Raw genomic sequence first — 19,107 nt, 5'->3', positions numbered from 1 at the left:
CAAGGGGCAATTGAAGGCACATAAAGCAGGATTGGTGCACAAGAAAAAGTTAAACAAATTATTATTAATAATAATAACTGATAATAATAATATTTTTATCTAGAAATCTATTACTATCATCATCATCATCATCATTATCATTATTATTATTATTATTATTATTATTATTGTTATTATTATTATTATTATTATTACTTGACCTACATTCGTGCTCCAAAACAACACCTAAACATCACGTGGAAGCAGCTGCACGCGCCCGGGCAGGGCTGAGTGACGTTTCCTGACGTCACGGCTGAGCAGCTGAAACCTGATGCGTTGGGACGGCGCACGTGGTCTGTTGTTTACTTCTTCCAGGAACGTTGGGAGCGCTGCCGGAGCGGAGGAGGAGGGGGGAGGGGACGCGGACGTTGTGAAACGCCCCCGCCCCCACGCGCAGTGATCCCGTTGCTCGGCTGTGGACAACAAGGCGACGTCGTCGCCGGGAAGATGTCGAGTTGAAACGGGTCGTTTCTCCCCCGCGTGACGACTCTTTATCACACGGCGCGAGCCCTCTACCGTACGTATGGTCCTGCGGTTGGCTCGTGCGCCCTTTGTCGGCTCTTTGTTGTCTTTGAAGTTGAGTCGGGGTCGTTTTTTTTTTTTGCCTGTCGTAAAAAAAAACAAAAAACGGCTTAAAAGTTAAAATTTATGCTTTAAATTTATTCAGTCGAGAAAATGTGGGTTTTTAGTCTGGAATGAGAACGTTAGAGAAATATCCTCGATGACTCCGTCCCTCTAATCCCAGTTTGGGGGCAACATGACCCTGAACATTTGCACCCATCATAGTTGTGGGCCAAAAAAGACTCTGTAGTCATGATGGGGTCGACCAACTTCCTGGAGGACAGTGACGTTGTTTCAAACTGCTGAGTCAGCGAAATGTGAGTGTGTTTTTATTGTTGTGTTGTTGTTTTTTCCCCCCAGATAAACACCAGAATGCCTCAGCTGGGAAGTCTGTTGACCCGGTTCCATCCGGGCTCCAAAGATTCAGAAAGCCCACATCAGACGCCGGCCCTACCTGAGTTTCTACAGCGCGTCAGGTGAGTGTGGTCACGTGATAAATACTTATTGGTATTTAAAGATGGAAATACAAGTGGAGGACAAAAGCCCCAGGTTGCAACGGATAAACGGAGAATGACAAAAATGTTCCCTCGCTAGCCGACAAGTCCAACTGGTTACCAGTAAAATGCCCCAGCTAGCCTCAGCTAGCCTAGCATCCACTCAGTTCCACAGTTCACAAGCTTAAAACTAGAGAGTGCATTCTTAATTCCTCTAAAGGGATTATAAGTGTATAAAAATAAAATTTAAAAAAAGTAAGTAACAGACTTCATCCAAGACAACGGAAAGTTGGGTCCACGAAACTTTGGTGGAACTTCACATCTAAAAAGGGCTGTAAGCATTCTCCTCAAGAAAATGACGGCAAACGCAGAATTAATTCGTACGGCATGTGTGGAGGTCACAGTTTGGTTTGCACATGTGGAAATCTTCTATGTAGCCCCGAAGCTAAAGGCATTAGCATGCATCCTGTTTAAGGAGAGATCACAAGCTTGAAAACACGTGCTAGACAGTCTTGCTGCTTTGGTATACATCAGTGTCTGCAAGCACATATAGAAATATTAGGGCATGTGAACAAGTTTAGCTGAGAAGCTACAGGAAAGAGTTCAGCCTTTAGAGGGACAACCATTGGAAATAGTCTCTTAGCAATGACAAGCTCGTTCGTAATGTTTGCAGCTCGTTCTACCGCCCTCTAGTGGCCAAATTGAACTCAAACAATGTTTTTATGCGTGACGTGTTCTTACAAATTGAAATCATTTCAGGAAACTGACCGGGCTGAGAAAAGAAGATGTTTACTGCAACCTGCGCGTCCCCGACCAGTTCCAAAACACCAAAGACGACATCAACGTCGTTATCCTCGCAGGTTAGCATCCAGGATAACCCTTTCCTGAAAACATTGCTTGACGTTGTAAGCTCTTTGCATTGTGGGTACCACTCTGTTTTGTCCTTTTTTGTGAAGGCCACGGGATCTTCTGCATAGACGTCAAACCCTGGAGAGGCTCGGTATCGGCTAACAAACACAACTGGCACGCGCAAGTGAAAGACGTGGACCAAAACTTTAGCAATACCTGCATCGAGCAGTTTGAAGATCCCCTGAAAGCTATCACGGTACACAAACAAACAAAAAAAAGAAGAAAGAGAATGAATATAAAAAGCCATTTATCTGAAATGATGAAATACCATCGTGAAAACGTGAATGTCAAACAGTCCGGCTCAGGAGGGGCCAATCAGCTGCGGCGCGTTGTGAGCTAACAAGCTCCAGTCGGGTTAAGAGATCCTGAGCAACAATCTATATGGAAATTTTCAAACATGACAATGAGGCTTTCTAAACTTCCCAAGTGCTTGCTCTTCATCTGAAAGGCGATAATTACGCTCAGAGAGGGGCTGAAAGCCGGCAGGTGCCTAAACACAGCTGTGACCCCGCGGCCCCCCATCTGTAGGAGTCATTTCCATCTCTATAGACACTGTGCTGTTCAGATAGCCGACGGTAGCGACTGGGCTTCAGCCACACAAAGCAGGTTCGGACTGGACAAACATCCGTACGCCGACCCCGAAACCAACAGGTTTGATTTGAGGCGAGGTGGAAATGAAAAGTTGATCGATGAGCGAGGCAGAGATAGTCTCCGTAGAAACATCCTCTGTTGGATTTAAGGCATTTTAAATTATTTTATATTACTGTTTAAATCAGATTTATTTGTCTAAAGTGACCGTGTCAACCTGAATGACTAATTAATCAATGACTAATATAAATTGATTGTTACCTCCCCCTACATTCTTCTCCTCCAGACCAAGACAGCTAACCTATGCAGCCACCTGAAGAGGAGTAGCGTGTCGGTGCGCCAAAGCCTCTTCTTCCCCAGGGTCGTCTTCCTCTCTCCGGACTGCCAGCTGGATGAGGAGCTGAGGAAGAGGAGGGAGCTGCTGTCCCACGACCAGATAGACGACTTCCTGGCCTCCTTCAAGGGGGGCTACCTAGCCTGGCTATCGGACGCGATGACCCCCTCCTGGATTTCTGGTGAGCGGTCCTTAAATGAAGCGGGCGTTTTGACGGGAAGTCCCGCCTTTTCACGGTGTTTGGTTTCGTCCTGCAGGTCACCTGTCCTACAGGCAGATGGAGGCGGTCCGGCAGGTCCTGAGGAGGGTGGGGACGTGGGATCTGGTGCGGCTGCATGACGGGGAGCAGCTGAGGGGGGACTACCAGGGGTGCAAGTTCATCGCCCTGAACCGGCAGGACACCGACACGCTGGAGTTCTCCGGAACCAAAACCCTCTCCGCCGATTCGCTGTGGGCCCTGCTGGGACACACCCCTCAGGTGAGTCCACCCTCCTGTCATCAGTTCACGCCCCTCGGGTGAGTCCACGGCTGGGGGGGGGGGGGGGGGGGGGGGCACCAGGACCACAGGTTCCCTATGTGCGTGGAGGTGTAGTGCACCCAGCCACCAGCAGGGGGCAGTAGTATTCTGGTTTTCATTTTGAACTGCAGAGAATGAGAGCAATTCTACACTTATTCAAAAACAATTAGGGTGATATTTAATTAGGGGATGTGTGGGTGTTACTGTGTAAACAGCAGATTAAGTGACAGCAATTACAACTATCAGGATAATTTTTGGTTGTTGCAGATTAACATGTTTAGAATAAACGTCTACAAAAACTTGAACTCTTTAAGAGGAATGAAGGAGAATCTTTGCCGAGTTAAAATTAAATTTAAATAGAATTAAAACATCAAACATTCTGTGAACTTTAGAGTCTACAGCAGGGTCAGCCTCCACGACAGCCTCAGCACCCAAACACTACAGGCTTTCCTTACAGACCCCCCCCCCCTCCCCATCCAGACCTTACGTACCCCCCCTCTGGCCTCCAGCTGCTGTGTGGTTGATACACGACCCTGACAGTCATCAGACGGGCGCTTTTCTAACCCGAGGCGACAAACAGGGTGACAACAAAATATATTACATTCAAAGAAATATTTGTTAATGGAAGCAAGATGAGGTGACCCCCCCCCCCCACACACACACACACAACCCCACCCTCACCCCTCCATAGGGAGCATATATGATAAATATTCCCTTCATCAGACATTGTTGTGTTGATATTCGTACAGTAAAGCTTCGGTGAAGTGTTTTCAGACATTTTCCACCTCCCTATAATAAGATCTCCCGTAGAGCAGCTGCGACGGGAAGGGGGTGGGGAGGGGGGAGAAACCCGAGAGCTCCCCCGGGCGCTCCCCCAGGGGTGTTTTCAGAGCCCAAATATAATGCATGCTTTTGATTTGTTAGTTGTAAACACGCGGAGGGGGGAGATGTGCGATACGGCGCCAGATGCATCCACAAAGCCACCGGGAAGGTGAGGCGTCCGATCGCTCCTGGACGTCAGTGTTACCCCCCCCCCCCAGTGCAGAATGATGGAGTAGAGAGGCTGTAATTTATTAATTATGGGCTATATTCTTAGACCGCGTTCTCAGTTTGTGTGGACTGGGGGGTGTTCTGGTGTGTGTTTAATTTAAGTGCAGTTTATTTATCCGAGGCCTCGTGTCCAGTTTATGGAAAGCTTTTCTCAGGAGGAGGAGAAGAGGTTAATGTTCCTCATAGAGAACATCCGAACTAATTAATAGAACAGAATTCACCTCCGCTAACAAACCATCCCACCTCGGTTGCCACGGAGACGTCCCTTCTGGATGGACGCGGACGGAGCTTGTTAATTCCGCTCTGACATTCCTCTCGGTTCGGCCATCTCCCGGGGCTGCACGTGTCGCAGGCCGTTAGTGAGTGTGTGTGTGTGTGTGTGTGTGTGTGTGTGTGTGTGTGTTAACCTTTGTGCTCTGTGGCGAGAATGAATGGAGGCGCACAAAAGGCCAGGAGCTGACCGGCGACAAAGCTCGCCGACCCCGCAGCCCAAAGAGGCCACGCTGGCTGGCCGTGGCGTTCTGATGTCTTTGTAAATAGAGGAGTGTTTAGTTATTTAAAGAATAACCATTAACCATCATCAGTAATTACACATTATTTATGATGGAGCAGCCAGGAGCTGAAGCACGCTGTAAAAAGTTTAAGAGACAGGTTTGTGCGATTGTTCACCTGAAATGGTCCAAATTAACCCGGCATCAGAACCTCTCTGATGTGTTAATAACCAGAAAGAAAAGGATTCTGTGCTGTTAAAACAGTAAAAAAAATAAACCAAACGCTGTTTTCAGTCAAATGACCCGACAGAAGTTTTATCTTTAGAGGTAAAGACTTTATTACGGCTCCAAAGTTGCTAAAGTAACATCAAATTTCAATATAATTCAACGGTCAGAGTAGAAAAATTCAATTTCAACCTTTCATTTCATGGCAATACCATAAATTAAATATTAATATGCATAAATTGGTAGTTCAGTATGTGAAACTAAATATAATGTCGATAAAAATTTGACACGAGTAGTTTTATATTTAAAAAAGAACAAGAGGCGTTAAAAAATGCGTCCCGGACTGAAACATCAGAAGTAGGAGCGGTGATCCGTTTGACCTTTTTTACTTCTACTACTTTAACATTCAGGAGATTTGCTTTTACTTACGGATTCGTCGAGTTCCCAACTCGTCAGGGACAAAAGAGGATTTCCAAACTTTTCTGAGGAATCCCCTAGAAAGTAATGATAATCTATCAGCTGCTGTTTTTTCTTTTTTTTTTTTTTCTTCTTCAACTAAAAAAATGAAAATTGTGTTGAAATTACCAGAACTGTAATTGCAGCATCGCTCTCAAAAGGAAACTGGAATTGGAAATAATTTGCACTGGAGTGTGTGTGTAGGAAGGAAAAGCTCAACATGCAATTATACAGGAGGAGAGCGCCGCAGGATGAGAAGTGTGTGTGATGAAGCAGCGAAGACTCCAGCACTCAAACAGAGGAAGGCGCTGCTTTGTGATAGCCTCTGATTAAACTTGCTAAAATCTAGTTTTTCTATGGAGAGATTCCGCGTCCGTTTGGCTTGGAGATGATTCAACGCGTTTCCTCCACATTCATCACCCAGAATGCAACAGCAGTCGCTTTAAAGGGCTCTTCAAGCGCTCTTTTGTTAATTTAGTTAAACATCAACCGGTGGAGTTCATGTTTTACACATTTCTACTTCACATAGACGGAGATTGAGTTCCAGTAAATTTGAATTCGTGTTTCAAATAAAGCTCCAAACCATTAATATTCATTATAAAATAATTTCTTTGAATGTGAAATGAGCTGCGACGCCGTACTGAATGTTAGACCAGTTTAGAAATAAAAGAAAGAAGTCGATCATGGTGTTTAAAGATTTGTGTCTAGATCACTTTTATATCAGCAAATTGAGGTAAAAAATATTTCAAAAACAGTGAAAAACGTTCAGTTGTGATGCTTTACAGACCAAAGTGATAAAATGTGCAAAATAAAATCACATTTTAACAGATTTTTCATGATTCTGTTAAACCACAATTCTATGAAAAACCTGAAACGACCAGATGAAGATTTATTTTTATTTGTGAGGGGGGGTTTTTTTTGCAGTTGTTTGAATTTTAAAGTGGAACAGATTTGTAATTTAAAATTTGTAGCCTGTAATAAAAATCTGATCTCAGATGTTTTAACTAGTTATAAACGATCAAACTGATCCACGTCACCTCCTATTTCCTAACTTTTTTTTTTTTTCGCCCAAAATTGTTGATTTATTAATCGAGTCAAGAACACGCAGATTGATCTATAATAAAAATCATTTCTAACCGTAATGACACGAGCATATCGTAGCAATGTGGCTCCAGCCAAACCCAATAAATGATCATATTGAATTATCGCCCAGACATTTGCTATAGCGTATTCAATCAGCATTTCTCCTATTAATGATTCTCTTGACATCATCCGATCTGGCATCAAATTCTGGATTTAGCAGTGAACAGAAACATTTCTCTGACCCCTAAATGTTATTTTTATCTCTGGAAGCTCAGCTATTTGTTTTTTTATTTTTTTTGGGGGGGTGGTGGATCCAGGATATTAACAGTGATCCTCGTGGTCCTGGTAGTCCGATACCATCAATGGAGATTCATGAATAATAAAGCGTCCGGGTGGAGGACGGATACTTAATTACACTTTCAAAAGCCATTCTCATTAATTGAGAAGAATAAAGGTGGTGAAGTGGATTTTATTTTATTATACAGGAAAAAAAACAAACAAAAACCCTAAATTTCCCTGTATATTCCCAAATTGATGCGTGTCCGTGTTTGACATTTAATATCAGTACATTTTGTGTGCTCTCGGTTCATTTCCTCCGGCCACCTGTGAGCAGACTATCGTTCTTTTAATGCGAAGGCTAATATGCTGCATATCCAGACAGTGTGTGCAGCAGATCCAGCCTGTAATTGACAGCCCTGCCATCTGTTACAGTTAGCTGAAATTATGGATAAACTAGTTAACAGACACTTTGGCCCATTGTCTGTTGTTTTGATAATCACCCTTAATAACGGACGGCATCAATATGGTCTTTAAACCCGATTTGTGAGTTAATGGAGTCAGATGGGGGCGGTCAGTGTATGCTCTGGGGGGTAATGCTGTTAGAGATGTTTGTAAAGAGCAAATTAAATCAGCCATGGATTGTGGCCTCTCAAGTCGGCCAGACAACCAGACCTATTGTGGACACAAAAAAAAGAAAGAAAGATAGAGGGATGGGGATTCATATTTGAACCTCTCACAGAAAATGTCGCCTATAAGGACGGAAATAAAGTCGGGGGGCAGGTGAACCGGAGTCTTTGGTTATATTAGAGAGTTTAATGGCTTCCTCTGGTTGGAAGATCAGAAGTTTAACTTTGCGTTAAAGTTTACACCTGTATTTATTTATACAGAAAGAGTTGAGGCATCTTAAATGGTCGGTTTTAGCGTAGGCTGAGAGGTTAGAGTAGAGATAGGATTCTACTTCTACTCCTTCCAGATTAATATAATCTCTCTGAATCCCAGAATTTGTTCTGATTCATTGGATTTGAAATAAAATTCCTTCATCTTTATCAGTTTATTCCACTTTCGTGCGTCACGGGGGTTGCTGGGGTCTATCCATTTACGGACGAGAAGCAGAGGACACTCCGGAACGCGACGCTCTTCCAATCATTCTCTTAGGCGTAATGAGATGAGCAGTCTTAACGAATTTACCTCATGGTTTTTAAAATGAACCGGACTGAACCTGTGATTTAAAAAAAACCCCCATCATTTATCTTCTAGAATTACCCCAGAAGTTTGTTTATTTACTCTCCCATGGAGCCAAACCACAGGGCTTAACCTAATCATCTTGTTAATCCCGCCGAAATGTCAGCTTAAAAAACCACTTGTTGGTCCGATTCTGTCACTCTTGACTCGTCGACAAAGATGCCTTTTCACGCCGGGGTGTGTGTGTGTGTTTACTCCCCATCTGCACCAGGGCGAGATGCGGCGCGGAACAAAAAGGCCGTCGTCTGAAGCCGGTGTGGCGTTACCCTCACTCAGAGTTCACCTGAAACCCTGCACCTGTGCCTCCAGGTGAACGGCCCGCGCTGACTGATCCGCCACTGGGGATTGTTGGGCTTTATCAGAGAGGAATCTGAACTTTGGTGAATGGGTGTACATGCAGGCGGTGACACACCCCCCCCCCCCTCTAAGTGATTCATCAGCCGGGATAATCACATCTACGCTTTAAAACGTTTGATGACCTACCGTGTAGTCACGGCGACGGAGACGACCCAGCCCGCGCCTTCGGGAGTCGGGTTCAAAAGGTGAACCAGAGGCGGGATTTTTCTTTTAAAACTACTTTGCAGACGGTAAATAAAGAAGGCCCCGAACCGCTGTTGTTGAAATGTGAGCGGTGATGTCATTCACACGACACAGAAAGTGAGAGGCAGACGGTTAGGCGAGCTCACCTTTTGTGCGACACCCAACCTTCGCCCCAAGGGTGCTGTCCTCGCCGTGAAGCTTCCAACGCATTCAGGCCTGCCTGTGCTTGACGTGGCGATGACTCGCACGCTTCTGGTACGCCTTTAAAAAAGCTTCTTCTTTTTTTTAACCTCGGGATGCTCAGTGCATTTTGATTTCTCCTTTCAGAGCACGCTGAACTCTTTTTCTGCTTCTTAAATATCAACTTGTATTATTATTCTCTTTTCTTGTTTGTGGCGGGAAGTTTGACGTAGGTTTGATCAAAAACTTCAAAGCAAATCTGGGTATTGATGCAGATTCTGGATCACATTTTTGCTAAGAAATGGTCTATTTTAAATGTTTTTCCATTAGTATGAAAAAAATCCAAATTAAAGGCTGGGAAAGGGCCAGTCTGAATCAGACTGCAGTACGATAACCGAGAAGGTCGGTTGAAATCATGCAGCTTCTGGGGACTTTCATGGATTTTTATGTTTCTGTGAAAGTTAAGATTTATATTTGGGTAAAAAATGGATCCGTATTCTTCATCATGGTTCCATATACCCATAGGAGTTCCTCAGGGTCCTTAATTTGGAACACGGCAGGTCTCCATCCAAAAAGAAGTTGTGTTCCATCAGCAAATCAGGATCATTTCCTGCAACTTTTATTAGCAGGAATTTATTTACCTGAGGAAATTCCTCCTAATCTTTGTGGTTTACGTTTCCACTGCACCTCAAAGTTCTGGAAAATCCATCTGAATCACGCTGGAGACACGTGTTCTTTGTGTTTTATGACACTGCGAATACACCAGAACCTTTTCAAATCCTGGGTTTAACAAAAAAAAAAAAAAGGGATAAGTGTTGCAAACTTTTCAGATGTGCATCAGGATGAACTCGGCAGCATCGTGTTTGCGCCTCTGCAGCTCGACAAAGATGGAATCACTGGACATCGGTTCCATTAAATTATTTAAACGCTGATGACCAACTGTCACGAGCGGCCGTGATTTTGTTAGAACAATCCTCTGTAGACGTCTTTGTGTCGGTTTTATGTGCTTCTCTGCCACCAGCTGTCACGAAGCGACTTCTCCATGCGTCCCCCAATTAATAGACCCTCACTTTCGCTTGTGAAGTGTCTGACGCTATTGTCGCGCGAGCCATGTGGCATTCGGCCAAGGCTGCAATATAAGACGCAATTGTTCCCTTTTTTTTTTTTTTTTTTTTCCCCCTCTCTCTCTCTGCCTTGTTTTTAATGCACGGTAATAGGTAAGTAAATGGTGGAAGGATGTGTGTGTGAAATCGCGGCGGTCTTTGTTGCAGATAATTAGGTTAGCAGCAAGAGTGTGCAGGTGTTGAGGGTGTGCTGGGCTGCTGGCGGTGTGTTATCGACTCGGCACGCATTCGTGGGCTGTCAGGGGTGTCGCTCTTCCCATCAGCCCCGGAGCTCAGCAACCTCTTCACTATTAAAATGATCACTTTCAATAGCAGACAAAGGAAAGAGGGAACATATCTAGTGCAGGGTATTTTCCCCACCTCTAATGCTTATCTGCCTTTTGATGTCGGTGTAATAAAAGGCCTATTGGGCTCCCACAATGACCTGCAAAATGGACAAGGGCTGATATACTGGGCTCTGACTGTCGCTGCCATTAACTAAAAGGCCCAGGCATTATGGAGAGCTGGGGATGAAAGAGCATGGAAAAAAAAATAATAATAATTGAAAAATTGCCTAATGCTGAAGTGAAAGAAAATGGAACTGTGAAAAGGCACCGTAATATTCTGTTATCCCTGTAAATGCAGCCAAACAAGAGATGCTGCGAGGCATTCTTTTTTAAAAATGGATGTAGTTCAATTACCTGCATGTCTAAATCTAGTTAAGGCCTCCATTGTCAGGCTCAAACATAACAGGGCCGTTCTGATGTCGTGTTAAAACGTATTATGCCCTACAACCTACATAAAATCAAGAGTGGTGTGACTCCATTCAAGATGCAGAGTGGAATTAAAAACGCTCACCTTGAAAAGCGGGTTGATTTTTTTTTAGATGCCTACATGTTGATCATCGTTCCTAAAGAGTTGTACAATATTTCTGCCGAGTTTAGGAATGATTTTTTTTTTAAATTCCAGCTGTTTTCGCTGATAACCGATTTATTTACCTGTTAAAATAACGATGAAGATGATGCTGGCCAGTCGAACGTGACTTGATGTCGTTTGTGATTTCCCCGTCGGTTCTTGAGTCCAAACAACAGCTTGTAGGTCAAACTGAAACTCACGAGTGTCTGCTTACCTCCAGCCAAAGGTCAAGAGGTCATGACCCCGGCAACATCGCTCCACTTTCCACTCTCTAACCTTCGCTTTCTGTCTGTTTTTCCTCCTCCTCCCCCCTCCTTGCAGGTAACGGTGAAAATGTACAAGCGTGGTTCTGACGGCTGGCTGGGTAAGACCCTGAACGCCACCGCCACCATCCCCTCCAACACCTTCGTCATCTTCAGGGTCAGCGGCGAGGAAGCGGACGCCAAAATCCCCGCCAACAGCATCCACAGCATCACGCTCAGCGAGTGACGGCGGGTGTGGCAGTAAGCGGGACGGGACGGGCGGGGGAGGGATACTCCTTTTTTAATTTAAGCTTTTTTTTTTTTCTTACAAAGTGCCTTTTCTTGTTGTGTTTTCTCGTAGTTGTTCAAAATCTGATTGTCTAGTTCAATAATAATTTATAACCCGGTAAATCTTGCATCAATTAGCATCTTAGCATCAGCACCAAATCAGCCACAGAAGATGGGAACTTCATGGGTTAATGAGCATCTTTATGTTACTTGACGTTATATTTAATTTTTTTTTCTTGGAACTCTACCTTTAAGAGCGTTTACTGTAAAATCAGGCCCGTCTGTCCCCGTCGGTAACATTATGCAAATGAGGGTCGCTTCAGACAATTAGCCTGGTTAATTTTCTCTTGTTTTTAATTTCTAGGGCTGGCCCTCACTTTACACTCCCCATTAATTCATCATTATTCCGGCTGATCGTGTCACATCAGTTCAGCCCTGAAGTGTGTAATCTGTTCATCGTGTTGGGTAAAACCCGGCGAGGGGCCGGACTTGTCGCTGCCTCTGATTTACGGTCTGTTTTTTTGGGGGGGGGTGTGACTGTAAGGTGCTTTATTAATATGCTCCACCGCACCGCAGGAGATAACACATTCAAGAAAGTACAGGCGCAGCCAAAACCAGCACCATTCATAACTGTGTCTGAGTCACTTTCCATCAGTTACCGGGCTCGGCGCAGCTGCGCTAACAGCTAGCAATTGTATTTACTGTGCCTGGTAGCGGCCAAAATGAAGTTATTTCCATCAAGATATCAGTGCCTTCAGCTAATGCAATAGAAGGAGCTCTCTGTGCCGATGCTATCTCCTCGGACGGCATCTCCCCACCTGAAACCACGTTACGCTCTACTCGAGCTCCTCACTTTCTTTTTTCAAAGGGTGTTTTTTTTTTTTTTTACCTGAGGGCCGGATCGTTTTTAATTGTTTCCAGGCTCCAAAAAAAGTTGCAATGCTTCGTAAAACAAACCAGAATGTAATAACACGCCGTATTATTCTGTATGTTACTATTATACACTTGATCTAACCATTATCCAACAAGTTGGGACGGTAGCAACCGTAGATTGATTAGCAAATGTATTTGTTATCATGAACCTCAATAAGAGTTCGGGTTAAGTTTTTTTTATTTAAATTTTTTTTTTTTTAAGTTTTCTTTACATCATATAAAGCTCAGATGTCGTTGAAATGCTCTGACGAACCTCCCGACTCAAACGATACCATCCAAGCGACGTGAAACGTTTCTACACAGATGATAGGATTCTGGGTTTTTTTTAAAATGTGTGTGTGTGTGTGTGTGTGTGTGTGTTTTTAAATTGTGGTGTCTTTTGTTTGTGTTTTTCTGAATTTAATATTATTGAATTTTTAAATTCAAAGAGTGTCATCAGGGACTGATTTCTCAACTGATCTCGGATTAGAGGCAAGTGAACCACACGTGATGGTTAGCGGTGGGCGCATGCAGGTTTTATACTGTGGTTTTTATTATACTTTAATACTTTTTTTTTTAACTTTAAGCACTTTGAGCATCAAGCCAACGTTAGAAGCATGATTGTTAAACTCATCCATGAGTGGATTGGTTCAGGCGTGATGGTTTAATTCATCCGTGTGCGTGTTTTGTAGTCGTTTTTACCTTAACATTTATTTGTACTCTCTGGTCTCGTAATAAAAAATGAATTCTATTCTATGAATCTGAATGATCTATAATATTCAGTCGTTTTTGTTTTTTTTTACTACTGGGTCTCATGGGTTCCTCAAAGCTTCATTTAGGAATTGTGGGGGTTGAGGGGTGGAGGGGGGAAGCATCCATCAACAGCTCACGCTGCCCTTTGAAAGCATGCTTCAGGTCTCCAGTGCAGCAAAGGACTGGATATTAGAAATGGATGACTGGCCACAGGGACAAAGCCGACTCTGTTGGGCTGAGCGATGGCGAGAAGGGAGGGGACGCTGAGCGGAAATGGACATGGAGATCAGACCAGAACATAGTGCGACAAGGTAACAAGGTAAACCCATCCAGGCTGCAATTCCTCTGGAAACCGAATCAATGAGCTTTCTGTTTTGAAGGGAAATCCTCTCCCGGATATCGAATTATACCCGATCCATAGCGCAACACAATCAGCTTGTAAATATGTAGCTTTGCTTTTGGGACCTCATGCAATTACCTGCAGATAACCTGACCATCTGTGAGTCTTCTGTTTTGATATAAAGACTTGAGAGGCGTAGATGTACAAGTCTCAACCCTGCAGTCAGACCGTTTGTCCTGCTGCGACCTCTCGCCATTGGATGGTTGTGGGGTCAGGTGACCGCTTTGACCTTTGCTTTGTGCAGATTTGTCTCAAATACATCCATTTAGAAGGAAATCCTGCACCAGAATGCTTAAATACCTGATTCTACTTTCTGCTTTCACCTGATGCCATTTCTCCCTCCTTCAGCTTGACCGATTCTGATCAGGCAGACATCGGTTCTGCTTTTTTTAAAAAAAAAAAAAAATTATGTCACCTTAGGTGCAGTTTGTGGCATCTGTGAGGAGATTGGGTTGAAAATGTAAGGAATTACTCCACACCAACATTAATATTCATCCAAAGTCCTTATCTTCTCATTCCTAGTCCAGTGGAGGTCAGGCTGGGATTGTTCAGCCGTTTTCACACCTAAATCGTTTGATCCGGTTTTGGTTTTTGAAGCGAGTTCCCGCCTACTTTCCATCAGCGTGGAGGCAAAGTGATGATAATTTTCATTTTTTTTGGTGATTTTCTGGCGCCACGGGGGGGGGGGGGGGGGGGGGTTCAGGAACACAACATCAATCTAGTAGGTTAGAGCTGTTTAAACATATAAGTGCCCGGATAAATAAAAGATGTTCTAAAAACGCAGAGAGAGGACCGGGCTGCCGGGTTTCGCCCTTCACATTCATATAAAGATGATGTATCAGGAGGTTAAGAGCGCTTATGAGGGGAAAACGCACTGATGTGATACAGTAAAAAAAAAAAAAAATCTGTTAATGCATTTTACAACAGAATGAAGAGTAATTGTGAAAACATGACTAGAAGCTACACTTTGCAGGCTTTTATAGAACGACCACAATGTGATAATGAAAGGAGACAGACTGTCCCTCTCATGCCAACAGCCTCTATTCTCTGACCGTACTTTGGTGTGAAAGCAGAAGAGAATAAATGTTTCTCCACCTTTTTTTTACAGATGTTCAGAATTCAGGAAAGCATCATCAAGGTGTAATTAAAGGTTCTGTTAATGCGCTTCAGTGTGCAGCAAAAAAAAAGGAAAAAGAAAAATTCTTTCGATTGTGTTGCGTGAAGAAAATAAAGTAAGTGTGCTGCAGAAATTAGACGTTTATGAGGCGACTCTCAAAAGCAGCACACTTGTAAAAAAAAAAAAAAAAAAAAAAGCCACAGTGCAACAAAAGATGTACAGGAGTGAATGAAATGAAGCTTCCTCGCCAATTACTGGAGCGCCTCGCACAGGCGCTCCTTTCTCCCATCATCCTCGGCTATTGAGTAGGGGATGCATTAGGATGGCGCTGGCAGTCAGACGGCTCACTTCACGCCTGGTGTTCAGACCTCTCCTGTACGGCTTCTCCCTCAGCGCAGAATGAGATTCTTCCTTTCTTTCTTCCTTTCTTTATTTCTTTTGGTGCAATGTCATTTTCTGCCTCCTTTCTAAGAGAAATCCAGACGTGTTAAAATACCTGCTCACTTTTATCCTCCCAGGATGGATCGCCATGACGACCAAATTTATGGGCTTATTCCACTTCAGATCTATTTTTGTGGATTAAATCAACCCACAAATGTAATGAAAGATCTGTGATGTGAGGCCAAAGGTCACGGTTCCACTCCTTCACTGCTCACACCTGCAGACTATTGATTATTGGCAATTGGCAAAAAATAAAAATCGTGCTTGGATAATAAATAAAAAAGATAAATTATAATAGATTTTTTTATTAGGATCCAGATTAGAATGTTAAAACGATAAATTTGACTTCTAGTCCGTTTCAATCTGATCTCAGGTCAGTCCAGATCATTTTGAGTTATTGAAAATTGGTGATTTATTTGTGTCATATTTGTCCAATCATTGATCCCTCAAAGGTCAACATGCTGGATCCAGATGATGATCAGTAAAATCTCATTATTGATTCATTTTTCAAACTTTTTTTACTCACCTGTGTCGTTTACTTTGCGTTTCCTCCCGATCACCACAATGAAAGCTGTTTGTAGTATGGGCTAGATGAAATGCTGCGGACAACAGCATCCATCAGCGGCTTTCATTAGCGCCGTCCTCTCTGACCTGCTCCACATAATGTTGTCAAAATGTGTCAGGCGCCAGATTGTTGGGAGGTATGATGATCAATAGAGAAATCAAAGCGAGCTGCGAGCAGAAGAAACCTCCATCCAGCATTCTGTCACAAATCTGAAAAACAAATGGGCCGGGCCCGGGGGGCTAGAGCCATCAATAATAATATAATGCGCGGACAAAGATGAGTTAGAGCCAGACTTCACCAACAGAAACATCCGCAGATGAATGCATTGATCGCTGCGTTCACATTAGTTTGTTCAGGAGTCGATGGCAAAAACAGCGTTTCACTTCACCGCATTCAGAGACGTTAATTATGTCCAATAATCAAAAGCTGTTTATGAGAACGCGTCTTTTTTTGTGTGTGTGTTATTGATCGGACGGTAATGCACTGATCACTCAGACAGAATGCACTTAGGAAATGACAAATGTATTATAGATTCAATAACATTGATTTTTCCCTGCTTAACCACAGGTTGAAGTTTAGAAACGGGGAAAACATCACAAAGTCACTAATAGTAATATTAGCTTTCACTTCTGTTGCTGACCTCTAGATTCAGAGGGCGTGTCGCCACGGGATGGGCTCCTTTCAGCTCTGCTAATATGTATAATGGCTTTACGGTAAATTATTTTCATTTTCAGGGACAGTTCAACAAATCTAATCAGCATCCAGCGTTCTTCTGCACAATTAAAGAAGATGAGGAGTTTTAAAATATAAAAAAGAACCTCTTTTCCACTCGGTTTGGGGTCTCAGGGCCGCGGCTCGATGACATCACAGGAGCTGAGGCTCATTTAGTGTTTACTTTTTAAATAAATAAATCCCAATCTCTTTAAGTTGTGTTGAAGAATTCTGCGATGCAATCTTCCCATCAGTCTGGTGGCGAGAAGATCAAGTTTGAATTTTCATTTTTGGTTGAATTTTATTTTCCTAAAATCCATGCATCATTTTAGTTTGATGGGGTTTTGGGGTTTTTTTGTTGAGCAGATTTGCGTCATTTTATAAATCGACCTTTTTTTTTTGTACGTAATCATGCATAAACTATATAAAATTACACAAGGCAGCGAAGGAAAAAACAGTCGTGTCACTTTAGACCCATGAGATCCCAGCTGCCGCCACAATAGCGGCGGTGTCGCCGTGGTGACATCACAAAGTCTTGACCTAAATGTCACACAAGAAGATGCCAACACAACAGAGGCGGCGTTCCCCCCCCCTCCTGACACAAGAAACAAACGTCTGAAGGGGAAGTTTGATCCGTGACGTGAAATCGAGGACCACGGATGTTAGAACTGACGTCCGTGTGTGGATTTCAACGTTCAACTTGATTGGCTGATCGTTCCCTTGAAATGCAGCATCCAGTCTGGTTGAAATGGATCCGAGCAGGTGGATGAATCTCGCTTGGAGGCTCACTGGGGGGGGGGGGGGTGAACCTGAGCCTCAAAGATGAGGTGCATTAGTTCTGCTAAGCTAACCGTGAATGCTAATTGCAGGAAGGACAAGCTGTAACCCTTGCCCCCCCCCCTGGCCATGAACCCATTAAACATGACGGGCGTGGAGGGAGTACAAAGAAACTGCCCTGAAAAAGGCATGCAATTTGATTTTTAGTTAAAATGAGGATAACAAGACACCACCCCCCCCACCCCCCGGGACGGAATTTACACACAATAAAAATCCAGAAAAACAACCTGTCGCTCCAAAAGCCGACCGCAAATCACCGACACAATGCGACGGGTTCTACGTTTTCAAGTGGAATACGTCTCGCCGCACCTGTCAGGTGTCTCTCTGTGGGATCGGTTGTGTTCAAGTGTTTGCAGTTTCACCCCCCCACCCCCGGAGGAGATCGACACCCTGGTGTGACACCCTATACATGGGATGGGTGGTCCATCATCGGCAGGAACCGTCGAGCTTTGTCTCATTGTTGGCGAAAAAAGATGAATAAAGCACTTAAAGAGCACAAACCCAACGATGTATTTCTAAGGATCGTCACACAAAACCGAGGGAAAACCCCCCCCCAAAAAAAACCTTTTCGGCATCGCTAACAATACAGTCCCATCCCTCCCTTTATTCAGATCCCCATCGGACCTCGACGGATCACTCCCCCATCCCATAAAGTCTTCTCGCCCGTCCTTTCCGAGTCGTCCTGCAAACCAGGAGCCGAGCGGAGCAGAAGGTGATCGGGGGGATAAATTCAATCTGGTTTCATGCTGACGGCTCGTCAATCTGCAAAGACCAGGAGGCAAACCCCCCCCACCTCAAATCCCGTGACCCTCCTGTCACCGTTAGAGACGTCTGATTTACAACAACCCCGTCCCAGGTGAACACCTCCTCCTCCTCCAGTCGGCCCCCTCCGCTACCTGCTCAGAGATGGATGGCTGAGAGCGTGACACCCCAGCAGTGGTTACATGGCCTTGAGCTCCGCCGCCTAATTAGCCTCTAATGTAACTACAATGCTCTCAAGGAGATGTTGTCTCGGCCACCAAAGCCCTTTTAAAAGCCTCCCCCGGGGGCAGGGGCAGCTCTGAAGGGAGGTGTTGTGGCAAGAACAGGGAGGGGAGCTCAGGTTTCCCTCCCCAGCTGAGACGTCCCGGCAACGGGACGCCGGGTCTTTACGGGACGATCAGATCTGTGAAATGTTTTAGTGCAGACACCCCGAGTGACGGAGGAACATGAGGCCGTCTGGACCGATGCTGCCCCCCCCCAATCTGCTCCTATGTTCACATCCTGACACCAGTCAGACTGGCTGCTTTAGAAAGTGTGTTTTAACTTAAATCTGTTTTAAATATATATGTATATTGTATTAACCCTTTAAAACCGAGTACCATACGTGATACACACGGCCTTTCAGGATTTTCATACTCCTACGTAAAAAATTAGATTTTTTTATTAATCTTATGATTTAAGAATCTGCATGAATAAATTCTGTATTTAGCCATAATTATACAAATTAAAGCTCATATATAAAAATGTTTTTTGATATAAATTTGTTAGGATGTTCCAATTAGACCTCACTTTCCAAAAATGTGATTTTTCTTCAATTATTTTATGGTTCAGCTTTATAATGTGTTATTATTTTTGAGATTATTGAGATTATTATATATTTCACTCCTTTTAAGACATTCACAATTTCATTTTTTAGTATTTTTGTCAGCTGACCCAATTAAATAATGTAATTGGAACTGTGTCAACAGTCATAATGTCAATTTAATTTAATTACCTTGTCATTTTTAATGACTTGACATCATGACTTTACTGGAAGCTGCCGCGCGTTGTGAAACTGAAGAAGATATTAATAA

At 43.7% G+C, this 19,107-nt stretch overlaps 1 protein-coding gene across 1 annotated transcript; it reads left to right on the top strand.

Annotated features, from left to right (window-relative positions):
• The first annotated feature begins 363 nt into the window (after positions 1 to 363).
• Positions 364 to 13,199, top strand: si:zfos-911d5.4 (uncharacterized). Its single transcript, XM_068305537.1, has 7 exons — positions 364 to 556; positions 961 to 1,076; positions 1,854 to 1,954; positions 2,051 to 2,199; positions 2,878 to 3,106; positions 3,183 to 3,403; positions 11,328 to 13,199. The coding sequence occupies exons 2-7, from the start codon at positions 973 to 975 to the stop codon at positions 11,493 to 11,495; spliced, it is 972 nt and encodes a 323-aa protein (XP_068161638.1). The 5' UTR covers positions 364 to 556; positions 961 to 972; the 3' UTR covers positions 11,496 to 13,199.
• The last annotated feature ends 5,908 nt before the right edge of the window (positions 13,200 to 19,107 follow it).

This window comes from Antennarius striatus, chromosome 21 (genome assembly GCF_040054535.1).
Source record: "Antennarius striatus isolate MH-2024 chromosome 21, ASM4005453v1, whole genome shotgun sequence".
Classification (NCBI taxonomy): domain Eukaryota; kingdom Metazoa; phylum Chordata; class Actinopteri; order Lophiiformes; family Antennariidae; genus Antennarius; species Antennarius striatus.
This window is presented reverse-complemented; position numbering and strand designations above follow the sequence as displayed.